Below are 14,456 nucleotides of genomic sequence, written 5' to 3'. Positions count from 1 at the left end.
CAAAACCAGCACATTAACAACTTAATTTCATCCAATTCAATATTTATTCCACTAGAGCAGTATACCAAGTTCAATGACTAAGTAACGTTAAGAAAAATGAGATCCCAAACAAAGCTCATCACGTTCACAACTTACTCTACCCTCATTGACTGTTAACAATGACGACATAACGTTAATATTTTTCGTAGTCTGACCTTCAACTTAACATTTTGTTTTTGTTTTTTTTAATTTTTTCTCCTCTCACTTAATGAGATCAAAAGAATTCTAGCATTTTTCCAAAAAATTTATTCTACCAAAAAGGCCTGTCGGCTGCACAAAGAGATTCTACCCAAGCATAAAATGCATGAATTCATATTTCATTTTCAAAGTTAATTTACTTACACGAGAGTGAAGAGATCACACTTTTGCCTTCACAAGTTGGAAACAGACCACTGCCAACAGTAAGCAACTAGAGGGAACCTGGTAACTACCAGCTCATTCCAAAGTTCACAATAAACTTAAAACGCCTTCTGTTCAGTGGGATTCAAAGAGTTCTGTGAATTTAATCTTACCCGCAGAGCTAGAAATGAGACGTTTAATCCAACTTAATCGCAAAGAGATGATGGACCCCCAGCATACCAGTTAAATAATGGGAAAGTTGAAATTTCCCAAAGTGAAATATAATATTTCGAAAATTCAAGGAAACTCTGAGACATAAAGTAATAGTAAAACAGTTGTAAATGCATACCTCTCAAACATAATTCAACAAAATCTTCGAAGCAGTTGTTAGTCCACCATAACATTAGAACTGTCAAACTCACTAAAAGTATCAGAAAAATCACACAAAGATCATCATACTTTTGCCTACATAAGTTCACTGACCTAGACCAGAACACAGATCCATATCCATCTGCTGCTCAAGCACGATCACCTAGTACCGGTCATGTCGCCTGGTAACGATAAGCAAAAGAATAATTAATATCAGAAAAATCACTTAAAATTTCACATAAATGCATCAATTCAATTAGTCAGTCAATATGCAAGATACCCTGTCCTTAGATTAAACATGGAGCTAAATACTTTTAGTACTGCACCAAAAGCTAGTGTTTAAAACATAAAAACAAGGCTGAAAACAAAAGGATAGATATGGGGAACGGAGGACATTTGACAAAGGTTTAGGGCAAGGAAGATTTTATAGTAGCAGTTATCCAGAATTATTCTCTGCTTTAATATATGAAAATGCTAAAAGAATCAAAATATTGCTTCAGTGATGTCTCCAATTGGGTGTCCGACTCTTGTGCATAACCAACATTTTTCTTTTACCATTATATAGCAGAAACCTCTAGTTTAGCTCCCTATATGTAACAGATCAAAAAATTTACACGGAAAGATAGAAGCCAAATATCTGGTTAGAATCTGATATGAAAGGAAGCAAGCACCTGCGACGATCATAATCTCTTGAACGTTCTGTTGACCGAGAGCGTGATCTTCGCCGACTTCTTGAATCATAACTGCGGTGGCGATCTGAATCCCGGTCACGCTCTCGATCATATCCACGGTCTCGTTCATAATACCTATCGTGATCTCGGCTACTCCGGTCATAATCCCTTACCCGGTCACGGCTGTCTCCTCGGTCACGATCACGATCACGATCACGATCCCGACTCACAGCCATTTCCCTTTCACGATCCTTGCTTGCTGCCCTGTCATGATCTTTACTTTGTTCTTTTGATCTATACAATAAAAACAGCATTTTAAGGACTGGTTAAGGAAAATAAATAAGGAAAAACTATAATAATTCCCCCAGATTACCTTCTATCATCATATCGATCTTTGCGACTCTTGTTTCTCTCTTCCTGACAAAATAATTACCCATAAAGTACCACTGAAAACTATTTATATGACATAAGATACAGCTTAATAATCGTTTGCTATGATATCAACCTTTTCTTTTTTGGAAACCGAACTATGATAATATCCTTTAAACACAATCAAGAAACTCTTAAAAATTCACATAACCAGACAGTGAAAAGCTATTGAACTTATTGTGGAAGTAGTTTGAAGAGTACTGTGGTTTAACACATTGGAATACTCCTGACAAAAAGCCTACTAGCAATTATGATCTGAAAGTGCACCCCCTTCAAAACACACCAGAACTAGAACCCTAACTGATGGAGGATCAAGCCAGCAGCCAGATCATGGAGAGGAACCAAGGCAAGAAAAAAGCATGCCCCAGACCATTCAATCAGCCTTGACTATTTTTTCATGATCAAGATGCATGAGGCACATTTCTGATCCATGTCAGACCCAAATATGTGATGCATCTTTCAAGTTCAATACGTATCGAGCAAAGACACATCTACATTGACTCATCCACACTATGAAACTGGAGAGAAATTAAAAACAAAAGCAATCATTCTCCAAGATAAGTAAAACTCACAGATGGTATACCAACTGAGAGTCTATAGAAGAATTTGATACATTATACCAGCACCTGAACCAACATATTCACAATACCAGCTCAGGGACATCCCAAAGACACGACACATAAACATAAAACATCCCACTAAACACATTGACAATAATTTGACTTTTGTTTATTATGTCCAATTTGCATGCAAATTCAGAATAACTCAACAAAAGGAGTAACCAACAATGGATTGAAAACAGGTAAGTTGAAATCCAATTCGCCAACTAACTCCTCCATAACAACTTCAACTCATTTAATATCTAATTATCAGAAATTAAGTGAAAACTTACATCAGCTTCCAAATGATAACAGAGAGAACTGATATTAAAAAAATGTAATACACAAAGTATGGTCCATTCAGACAAGGAACATAACACTATACACATAGCATAAACATAAAAGGGCTTTGCTAAAACGGCCTACAAGGGATGTTTAGCATGCTTAGAATCCCAAAAAGTCCTAGAAGAACTTTGTCCATTATAAAGCAACATAAACTAGCAACAAACAGGACTAACATAACAGTGGTAGCACAAAAAACTTTTAAATTGTGAGATTCATCTTACCTGAAGCTCTGCCAGTTTATCACGGATCTGCATATAACCTAAATGAAGCTTCCCTCCAAAATGATCTGCTAAGCGACGATCACTGAAGGTAACAAGGAAAATCAATATGTTTCACTATATATATTGAAAACTTTCAACAAGTAGGACACTTTTATGGCAAAGTTTGCCCATAAAGTTCTATCTAACAATAGCATGATCACAAGCATATAAAACAGAAAAATGACGCACATTATTTAGCTGCAAAAGTTATCCTCGTAAAACTGGGCCCAAAAGCCTGCTGGTGACAAGGAGGTATAATAGTCGGGTCAAAAGCTGAAGCACTTGAAACCCCAAAATACTGATTCTTTCTTGCCCTCAGAAAAGCTAAAATAACAGAGTAGTGATTTGGAAAGACAAGATCAATATTTTTACCTGTCATAAACGCTCAAAAATGCTCCACAAATGTCACAAACACGTAGCTTCTGATCAGTCTGAAACATCATTGGATTTAATAATGGTAAGAAATGACAGATAGCAAAATCAAACAAACACATAACACCTTTTGTAAAGTAGCAGCTCAAACTTAATTATCCAGAAAGCAAAAATGCAACATTTGACTAGAGTCTTGTCACTAACCAGTTTAGCATGCAAGAACAATAATAAAATTTTACCTTTTTGTATCTTATGGGAAGCTTAAGTGTATATGGAACTAGAACTAGACTATATATATATATATATATATATATATATATATATTACCAAACAGAATTACAAAATGTTCTAATCACAATTAAACTATTAAAAAAATGAATTAAATAATCAATTTTTATTAAAGACAAACATAGATAAAAAAAATATTACATTACATTATTAATTAGAATTGAAGTTTAAATATTAGTGATATTTTTTTAATATCAAAAACTGTATTACATTTAATCTAACTGCTTGTAAATTCTCAGCTCATTGAACAAAGCAGCAAAAACTAAAGTGACCCAACTCCCCTTAGATCGTGCTAATTAGCTGAACATCATACTAAAGAAAAATTAAGACTAGTCCACCTCAGAGATTATCACGCTATCTTGATTTCTGTATTTAAATTGTTCACTTCAGTAGTAAGATGCCAAATATAATAAAAGAAACAAGAATAGTGATATGCAAATATCATGAAAAAAAATGAACTCACAATGCGCACGTCCGCAGCAGTGTACTTGGTGGAATCTAGAACAGGCTCCTGTCTTGCAGGAAGCTGAAAAAAAACAAAAACAAAAATACACATAAAAACTTTGAGACATGGATATAAATACTGATATGAACCAAAACAGGAAAAAATAGACCAATAATCTTAAAAATCAACCAAGATTTTGGAGATTAATACCTTTTTAAGTGCTTCAGCTTCTTCCAAAGCTTTTTGTGCCTCATCTACCATTCCTTGCTCACCTGATCAAAGAACAAGTAGTTAGACAACTGCAAATAAATAGCGATCCACAATAACCAAAACTGTCGGAAATATATATTGCGCATACAAGTGTGAAGATTGAAACTCATATTACACAAAACCAATTGGCTTGTGTTAAGGTCCAATTTACAACACTTATATACCACACATTTTACTTAAGTTTATTAGATGTGGGACTCTTCTTTATTTGAGTCTCCAACACCCCCGCTTAAGTGCAAACACCTAGACTGTTAAACCTGTCTTTCGGCTTAGCCGATTTTTTGGCTGGGTGCATTGTCACTTGTATCTAGAAACACTTAAGTTGTTAAACCCGCCATTTGGTTCGTGGCTCAGATACCATGTCATACCATGTCGGAAATATATATTGAGCTTACAAGTATGAAGAATAAAACCCATATCACACAAAACCAATTGGCTTGTTTATTAGATGTGGGACTCATATTTATTTGAGTCTCTAACACCCCCGCTTAAGTGCAAACACCTAGGTTGTTAGACCTGCCTTTCGGCTCAGCTGATTTTTGGCTAAGTGCATTGTCACTTATATCCAAGAACACTTAGGCTGTTAAACCCGCCGTTTGGCTCGTGCTCTGATACCATGTCGGAAATATATATTGGGCTTATTGAAACTCATATTACACAAAACCAATTAGTTTGTGTTAAGGTCCAATTTACAACACTTATATACCACACATTTTACTTAAGTTTATTAGATGTGGGACTCTTCTTTATTTGAGTCTCCAACAAAAACCAAAGTTGTCCAGCCTATAAAAAAAAAAAAGTTCAGTTTTATATGGACAAAAATAATTATTAATAGAATACAGCCTTACGTCCAAGAAACTGCCATGCATGCCAACAAGCACTATCAATTCTCAAAAGCATTATACGAAATATTAGCCACTCCTATCTACCCATGGTAGCTCATATCAACCATGAGTTATATAAATATAAAATTTCACACTGATGGCAGTTTACGAATATAATAGGAGATTAGTGATCTCCCTGCAGTGTTACAAAGAAGCTAACTGATCAAAACAAAAAGTTAAAAGAATGTGTACATTAAATTACCTTTAAAAGGTAAAGAATTTGGCAAAAATTTGATAGTAAGCCATGCTTAGAAGTGTAAAAATGCAGTTTAAAAAATCCCAGCATTAATCCATGCCCATAACAATCAACCATGATTAATGAACGAGTGACTCACCAAGATCTTCTGCCTTCTTCAGCTTCTCATTTATCATTTCTTGTGTACGAGCATCAGGCGCAGGTATAGGCAAGGGTGCCAATGGTGGTGGGTTTTGGAGGGGTTGAGGCAAAGATGCTCTGTCTTTGTTGAAGGCATCCAAAAGCAGCATAGACTGTCAAATAAGCAAAACCACACATGGATGAACATCAAGACATTGTTCTATAAATATATAGATGAAACCTTTAAACATCTTTACAGGCTCCAAATCATATGGCATTACAATTGAATAGGAAACAACATGATGAGATAAAACCAATATTATTTATCCCAAGAAGCTGTTACATACCTGTTTGTCCGCTCTTTTTGTTCTGAGTTCTTCTACCACTTCCAAAGCTCGGATCTTAAAATCTGTCTTGCCTTCAAAATCTGCAATAAAGAATCAAATCAGTGTGTTTTGGTCCATTATAAGATTTATTTTTTTATATATTAAAATCATATTTTATTGAAGGTCTCTGCTATACATAGCAATTAATAAATATATAAACAAAGTTTAAAGGCAACCGATATATTATACAATTCATACAAATTCTCACAGCCAAAGTCGCAATACTGGAAAGATTAATTCAACAGATCTACATAAGGTTGCATGCTACACATGATACTTCCTACAGCTAATTTAAATCCTGATGTAGGATGTTAGCACCTGTCCAAGTCATCTTCGTTGTTAATGCATGGTTTAACACACCTCACGTGGCAAGTAAATGCAAAATTTTGCCACCTAGTGTACAGTAATCCACAAAACACAAAGATGGGGAACTTTAACCAAGAAGTAAGCAAGACATTACAAAACAACAAGCAAATGGAGAAAGAGCCAATTCCTAGAGCTATCTTCAATTGAAACAATCCAACAAGTTCTAAAACACTCAACAGAAAAGAAAAATTCATAGATAAGAAACATGTGTTACCATATTGATCTGCTTCTTTCAACTTCTCCTTAATTTGCTTTGACAACTCAAGCACCTCTGGTGTCTGCAATGCAATGTCAATAAAGAAAATCAAGTTCCCTACCACGAAAATAGTCACCAGATAAGAGTTAAGGAAATACATGAAACAACTAAATCATCACCTGGGTCACCTCAGAGACTGATATTGCAATTGCAGCCTTTGCATCATCATCCTCAAGACGCTTAAGAGCTCTACCAATTTTCCTATCACACTCAACAATAAGTCTGTCAATAGCATCTTCTAATTCTCTGTCATAATTATCGGTGCCCTTTGCCTTGGCTTCTTCATATCTGGAAACGGTGAAGGCAACACAGAAATATTTTCCCAAAAACTAGCATCCCATCCAATAGCACTCAATAATAAGGCTCCACCAACTAAAGTAAGCAACCATATCTTAACCTTAAAAGGAACACTTTTTGTGGTAGCAATCTTCCTAAACCATGCCAAAATCACCTTGTTGTGTGCACCTTATAATATAAACCTAACAACCCAAGAAATCCAATGTAAAACAACCTTAATTCCTCTAGGAGAAGGAAAAGGACAATTTTAACTCAAAGTCTAGACTAAAAATTGCAAAAAGTATGATTCAGTATACTTCAGGCTGATAGCCACTAACAGAATTATGAAAAAATATTCTCCAATCATAACTTCACAAATATGATGAACAAGAATTTCATTAGCAAATTCAGAGCAAGGCACACCTCTTAACACAAATTGAAATTCAATAATTCAATAAAGTAAAAACTTATAAGTTAACAAGAGTGATGAGATAGTTCAAATACCAGTGCATCGACCATGCAAAAATGCTAGCATTTACAACTCAATATAGCTAAACAATTTCGGGCTACAGTTCATCTTTCGTTGCCAAATTAACATTGAATTCAGAGATTTTACAAAAAGGATACTCTTTTCTCAGCTGCAATGAATGAACTTTCGGGCATGGTCCCATATCCATTTTCTTTCACCAAAAAAAAGGGAACTCAGATAAAAAAAAAAAATTAGGGTTTCAAAGTCGAAACAAACAAAAAACAAAACTTAGTACCGTCAATTGAAAGAGCTCGTGGGGGCATAGTCCGGCCAAAAAGAGACGGCAAACATCGCGATCGTAGTACTTACGATTGACTTCTCGAACGTCGCCGTTTCGATTAGCGCCCATCAACACGTCGAGTTGCTTCCTCATGGCGTCCATCGCGGTAGTCTCTCTCTGAGTTCGAGAGTCTCCTCCTCGATAGCGTGAGAATGTCCGAAGACTGCTGGAGCCAAGCGAGTTAGGGTTTGAATTTTAAGAGGCTTTTTTTAGAGTGCGTGTTCTAGTGAAGACTGCTGTGATCCTGATTAGTGATTAAGATTAACACCCGGTTTCGGTGGTTTACTTTTTTACCCTTGGAGTTCAATGAATTTGCAAATAGATCCTTTTTTAAAAGCTCCAAATTTTGAGTCAACAAAATAAGGGATATTAATTAAAATAAACAACCACTTTCCCTCCTAAACCTTTTTCAGTAAAAATATTTATGTTTTACTTTTTTAAGCAAACTGTTTTTTTCATTCCAAAAATATCCCTCATCTAATTTCTCAACATTATCGTAACATTTCGTCGATTAATTACTTATCTTTAACGAAAAACATTACGATTAAATTATTTGTAATGAATAAAATTTATAAATTAAAAGACAGATTAATTTTTTATAAAATTATTGATTCTTATATATTGAAAATGGTACGTTTTTCTCTAAAATATCTGTAATGAATAAAATTTATAAATTGAAAAACAGAATAATTTTTTATAAAATAATTGATTCATTTATATCGAAAATAATGGATATATCGAAAACGGTATGTTTTTCTTAAAATGGTACATTTTCTTCTCAAACAAGTTGCGTGAAGAGATGTGGGAATTTGGAAAGGGGTGCGGGAAGGGAATGGGTGCGTTAAGAGGTGCGCAAATTTGAGAAAGGGTGCGAAAACCTTGGAAAGGGGTATGGGTGCAAGAATCTGGAAAAGAGTGCGGGAATTTGGAAAGGGGTGCGGGACTTTCTAAAAGGGTGCGACAAGCATTGCGGGTGCATGGAAGGGTGCGACAATTGCTGAAAGGGTGCGTGAAAGGTGCGACAATTGCAGAAAGGGTGCGACAGTTTTTGAAAGGGTGTGGCAATTGCGGAAAGGGTGCGGGAATAGCTGAAAGGGTGTGGAAGGGTGTGTGGAAGGTGTGGCAATTGTGGAAAGGGTGCGGTAGTTTCTGAAAGGGTGCGAGAGTTTCTGAAAGGGTGCGAGAATTGTTGAAAGGGTGCGGCAAGAGTTGCGGGTGCGTGGAAAGGTGCGACAATTAATGAAAGGGTGCGTGGAAGGTGCGACAATTGCGGAAAGGGTGCGACAATTGCTGAAAGGGTGCATGGAAGGTACGACAATTGTAGAAAGGGTGCAGCAGTTTCTGAAAGGGTGCGGGAATTGCTAAAAGGGTGCAGCAAGCGTGGCGGGTGTGTTACAGGGTGCGTGGATTGCTGAAAAGGTGCAACAAGCGTTGCGGGTGCGTGGAAGGGTGCGACAATTAATGAAATGGTGCATGGAAGGTGTGACAATTGTGGAAAAGGTGCGACAATTTCTGAAAGGGTACGACAAGCGTGCATTAAAGGTGCGACAATTACAAAAAGGGTATGACAACTTCTGAAAGGGTGCAAGGGTTTTTGAAAGGGTGCGAGAATTACTGAAAGAGTACGACAATTACGGAAAGGATGTGGGAGTTTCTGAAAGGGTGTGAAAGGGTGCGACAATTGCAGAAAAGGTGCAGAAGGGTGAGTGGAAGGTGCGACAATTGCAAAAAGGGTGCGACAGTTTCTAAAAGGGTGCAAGAATTGCTGAAAGGGTGCGGCAAGTGTGGCGGGTGCGTGGATTTGCTGAAAGGGTATGACAAGCATTGCGGGTGCGTGAAAAGGTGCGACAATTTCTGAAAAGGTGTATGGACTTGTGCGACAACTCACTGTAGGGTGCGTGGCATGGTGCATTGAGTGAGAAAATTATCCCTAAGTTTTCGTAATAACTGTCATATTATAAATCAAAACGACAACCAAACCAAGAAGATCGACAACTCGTAGAAACCAAAATTACTCACACTCGATTTACTGTCAAGAAACCGTCGTCGGAAAACTACGGCAATGTCGTTCGAGTTGTCTTAAGTACATATTTATTGTTAACATGGATTCGACTTTGGCACATTAGATGAGAATTAGATTTTCATTTCGTTGGATGTATATATGTCAATTGGTTGATTATAGTTTATATGATGCGATTGATTTTATCAGTTTGACTGTGTTGGTTTTGGATATGTGATTTTGCCGGATTTATTGTGTTGGTTCGTCGTTATTGGAGGAGGAGATGTTAACACATTTACGCACTCAAACTACCATTGACACCTTTCTGGCCACTCCCCTTCGTATGCACCCCATAATATTTTCCCTTACCCTTTCGCGTATCGACACACCCCTTAGCAGTTCCACGCACCTTTTAGTAGCACTTCCACCCACCCTTCACTCATCTATGCACCCCTTAACACTTTGTTGCACCTATTCACACCTTTCCGCACCCTTTTGCAGTTCCACGCACCCTTTAACATTTTCACGCACACCTTCACACTTTCCCGCACCCCTTTACACATCCACGCACCCTTTAACATTTTGCCGCACCTTTTTGCACTTCCACGCACCCCTTAACATTTTCCCGCACTTCTTCACACTTTCCCACACCTATTCACACTTTCCCGCACCCCTTTACACATCCACGCACCCTTTAACATTTTGCCGCATCCCTTTGCACTTCCACGCACCCCTTAACATTTTCCCGCACACTTTCCCGTACCCCTTTACACATCCGCGCACCCTTTAACATTTTGTCACACCCCTTTGCAGTTCTATGCACCCCTTAACATTTTCCCACACCCCTTCACACTCCCAAACACCCTTTAACATTTTCCCGCACCCCTATGCACTTCCACGCACCCTTTAACATTTTGTCGCACCTCTTCACACTTTCCCGCACCCATTCACACTTTCCCATACTCATTTACACTTCCATGCGCCCTTTAACATTTTCTCATACCCATTCACATATTTTCTCACTTGTTTGCAATTTGTTGGATTATTTTAGTTGTATTACCTTAACCATTTAACATTTTCCTAATTTTTTGAACATGTTTCTGGCTTTTTAGGAAATTGGAGTTAATGAACGTCCTAGGGAAAGGAGATATAACGACAGCCATTATTTTTTTGCGAAGTTAAAAGTTAAAGGTCATGTGGAAACTGTCAAAGAAATTAGAAATACTCTTACTCATGCATAGAAAAAATTGTTTAACACATGTTGTTTCGGGTGATTTTTAAAGATGGAGACTTTGAAGCATAGCTCCAGTTTATTGTATTCTGTGCTATTTCGACAAATCAACAAAGGAGTGATGGGATTTGGTATATACAGGTTGGAAATTGTTGAAATTACAGAGGCGATGCTATCGAAATTTTTACGTAATAGTGTAAATGATTGCTTAAATGATTCTATTAATTTGCTAAATTTGCATTCCTAATCTTTATTGACAAAGTAATGAATTATTTTCAGGATGAGAATAATGAAAAGGGAAAAAAATAACAGGTCAAACGGTGCGATTTATTTTCTGCTGAAGAAACAGAATTTGCAATCATTCACAAGATATTCAACATATATACCATATGCGCAAAAACAGTTTAATATACCCATTCAACATTATCTGAATTTATATTCTTCCTGACAAACTCATACCTGCTAAAGATGTTGTAGCCTCAGTTAAGGGATTTGTACAAACTAAATGTGTGTGCCCTTTTTGATGACATCTGCTGCATTCAACTTGACGTATTTCTTTTCCTTCTGACGGTCTTCTATTATGTTCTGAGGGACGACCAGAATGTCGCTGTTGCATTTGTGGTGGATTAACTATACGAATATCTTCAAGTTGCACCTATTCGGAAGAATCACCTAAAGGTTCAACAACCTCACAATAAACAGCTTTCCAATATTCAGTTGAGTAATATTTATTTACCTAAGGATAACAATTTGAGAGGTTTTGAAATCTGGCAATTGCCGTAACATGTGTGCATGTTATTTGTGATAGTTGAAATTTTTTACAACTACATTCTTTTGTTGCAAGATTGACTATAACAACAAGTCTACCGAAAACTATGCATTCATATCTATAAATGGTTATTGGTTTGACAATCATATTAGCTGATTTGCGAATATGATTGGCTAACTTTTCTTTAACCCACAGAGTCAGAGGATGAGTGCAAGTATCTGAAAGATATTATAACCATTGAAAAATTAGAAAAAATTAAATTGATGGTTTGTACCTGTCATATTGCGAAGAGTAACAAATGTATTATGGTTTGTACTTGTCATATTGCAACGAGTATAAAACCATTTTTGTAAGGTCGAACGTAGGAATTCAATGAGCATCACCATTGGCAATTTACGTGCATGTCATGCCAAAGCATTAAACGATTCAATAATATTTGTGGTCATAATGTTATATCGGATACCGGGAAAGTGAGCATGAGCCCACCATGCGTAGTCAATTCCTTCCAAATAAGCAGCTGTAGTGGGGTTTTCAGCTTTAATCATATGCAAAGCTTCCTCAAAATCTTCTGTTCGATAAGCCTTCGTCATTCTCCAAAATAATCTCTTTATATGTTTTGTTTGCTTGCATCAAGCACGCATATTTCCTTTTATATGATAGTTACACCAGTTATGATGCGTATTCGGAAACACTTCTCTCATAGAACGAGTGATGGCATGGTGCCTATCTGAGATGATTGCTAGATTTGTGAGATCGCCGATACATCTGTGTAATGCTCGAAGAAACAAGGTCCAAGTCATCGTTTCCTCCCTTCCGCCAACTCTGAAAGCAATTGGATAAATTTGATTGTTTTCATTCTTGCCCACAGTAATAAAAAGTGTACCCCCCCTCAAATCAATACAAATAACAAGACGACAATACTCACGGAATGCTCTAATAGTGCATCCTAAAGATTTGAAAACAAATTGGAATCGATTATCCGAATTAGTTTCAATTTGTGTAATAGTATCAGGGTTTCGTTGTTGAAGGGTATAACAAAATATCGATAATAATCTAAATGACTCTTCGGATGACCTCTAATCTCGTTCAACGCCCAATTCTTTACACGCCAAGCTTGTGCATAAGATATATCAATTTGAAACTTATCTGTCATATCTGTTATAATTTCTTTCGACCTATACACATGATCACCAGCAGTAAATAAGGTCTGTAAGATTTTTCCAAGGGTTCTTTTACCTGTTTGCCTGTGGTGAGGTCTTATGATATCGCGAGGATAAGTATGTGTTCCTAATTTATGTAACACAAATATATTGTTATTACTTAACTTGACCCCTCCCGCTTTCCATTTGCATTGTTGATGTAAACACTTTATATCCCATATCTTCTTATTTGAGCTCAAGACCTTAAATTGATAACCATTTTCTATTGCATCTCTATATAATGTATCTTTTAAAACTTGTTTATATGCAAATTGGTTTGTCACTTTGAATTTGTCATCTGATGGTGCAACAGTATAAACTTTAATTCCTTCATTTTCAACATCTCTATAGGGTTTTGGACCACCAAAAAATGGATTGCAACTATGATGTATTGAAGCAATGTCAACTAAACTTTCAGGTGTTGTCACTGATGTACCAACCCCTGCATCATCAACAACATCATCACACATTTTCATACCATTATAATCTTTATCGCCCTCATCATCACAACCACAATATTCATCTTCTTCTTGAAGGTTAATATCATTTATTAGTAAATCATTTGTTTGATAACAGCCTTCAGGTGTATCCCATATTGGTTCTGGGCCTCTTTCACCATGTGTCAAGTCTTGAGAAAAAGGGTTCCAACCAATATCGTTCTCAATACCATCTATATTTATCCTATTACTTTTTGGTACACTTTCTGGTACACTTTCTAGTTGTATATATATGTTATCCATGAAATGAACTTCAGTTGATAGATTTTGTTGAATCCCTTGATGAATCTCTTGATGAATCTCTCGATCTGATTGTGAATATTGCTGATAATTATCTCGAAATTCATTTTGCTGTAAAACCACTTCAAGAAAAAAAGGAGACTTTTTGCGAGACTTACATTGCTGCATCATCATTCGAATATCATAATCATATTTCAATAAATAAGGCGAATTGCTAAACTTTGTTCGATTTGGCATATAAATTTTAATTTCATTAAAACTTTGATTGATACCTAAACGAGAACATACTTCTTCCATAAATCCTTTGTAATTGATTCTTCTATTGGCCAAAATAAATCCACTGATATATTTGAGGTTATTAACCTCTTCGATGTGCCATTCTCCACCGAATCCAAGCATAAACATCACTCCTGTCATTCTTTCTGATGGATGGATTCAAGAACAAAAAGATGAGATTGGAGTTATAACGCAGATTTGGACTATTAAAAATAAGTGAAGAAAGAAAGAGATCTTTGTGAAATAACAATAAAGATTTCTTTCTGGAGGAAGTAAATAATCGTAGTTTTATTAATATTGCAGTAAATACTTTCGTTTGCCACAAATCTACCATAACTAAATATTAATGAAGAATTGAATTCTCTTCTTATTAAAATTAATCATTAAATTCTTTTAAATTTTCTTAATAAAAGGGTTTTCATTAAAGATGATAAGTTGTGCATGCATGCACACATCCACACATTAGGGTTTTCATGCACCCGTTAGATTATAATGTAATGCACCCATCCACGCACCACCGCACTCG

The 14,456-nt window shown here is 36.3% G+C and overlaps 1 protein-coding gene across 3 annotated transcripts; it reads right to left on the bottom strand.

The window, feature by feature from the left end:
* Positions 1-615: 615 nt before the first annotated feature.
* On the bottom strand, positions 616-7,959 carry LOC123207291 (luc7-like protein). Of its 3 annotated transcripts, XM_044624654.1 has the most exons (13): positions 7,675-7,958; positions 7,538-7,590; positions 6,754-6,922; positions 6,593-6,656; positions 5,974-6,053; positions 5,646-5,799; positions 4,367-4,428; positions 4,175-4,237; positions 3,424-3,482; positions 3,013-3,094; positions 1,792-1,835; positions 1,419-1,712; positions 616-929 (listed from the first exon to the last, which is right to left on the bottom strand). In XM_044624654.1, the coding sequence occupies exons 1-13, from the start codon at positions 7,819-7,821 to the stop codon at positions 911-913; spliced, it is 1,290 nt and encodes a 429-aa protein (XP_044480589.1). In that variant the 5' UTR covers positions 7,822-7,958; the 3' UTR covers positions 616-910. The 3 variants fall into 3 exon arrangements, 1 of the variants encoding a protein (XP_044480589.1); XR_006500308.1 differs by lacking the exons at positions 616-929; positions 1,419-1,712 and adding an exon at positions 3,241-3,289 and having other exon boundaries at positions 7,675-7,959; XR_006500309.1 differs by lacking the exons at positions 616-929; positions 1,419-1,712 and adding an exon at positions 3,241-3,286 and having other exon boundaries at positions 7,675-7,959.
* Between the last annotated feature and the right edge of the window lie 6,497 nt (positions 7,960-14,456).

This window comes from Mangifera indica, chromosome 2, assembly GCF_011075055.1.
Source record: "Mangifera indica cultivar Alphonso chromosome 2, CATAS_Mindica_2.1, whole genome shotgun sequence".
In the NCBI taxonomy this organism is placed as follows: domain Eukaryota; kingdom Viridiplantae; phylum Streptophyta; class Magnoliopsida; order Sapindales; family Anacardiaceae; genus Mangifera; species Mangifera indica.
This window is presented reverse-complemented; position numbering and strand designations above follow the sequence as displayed.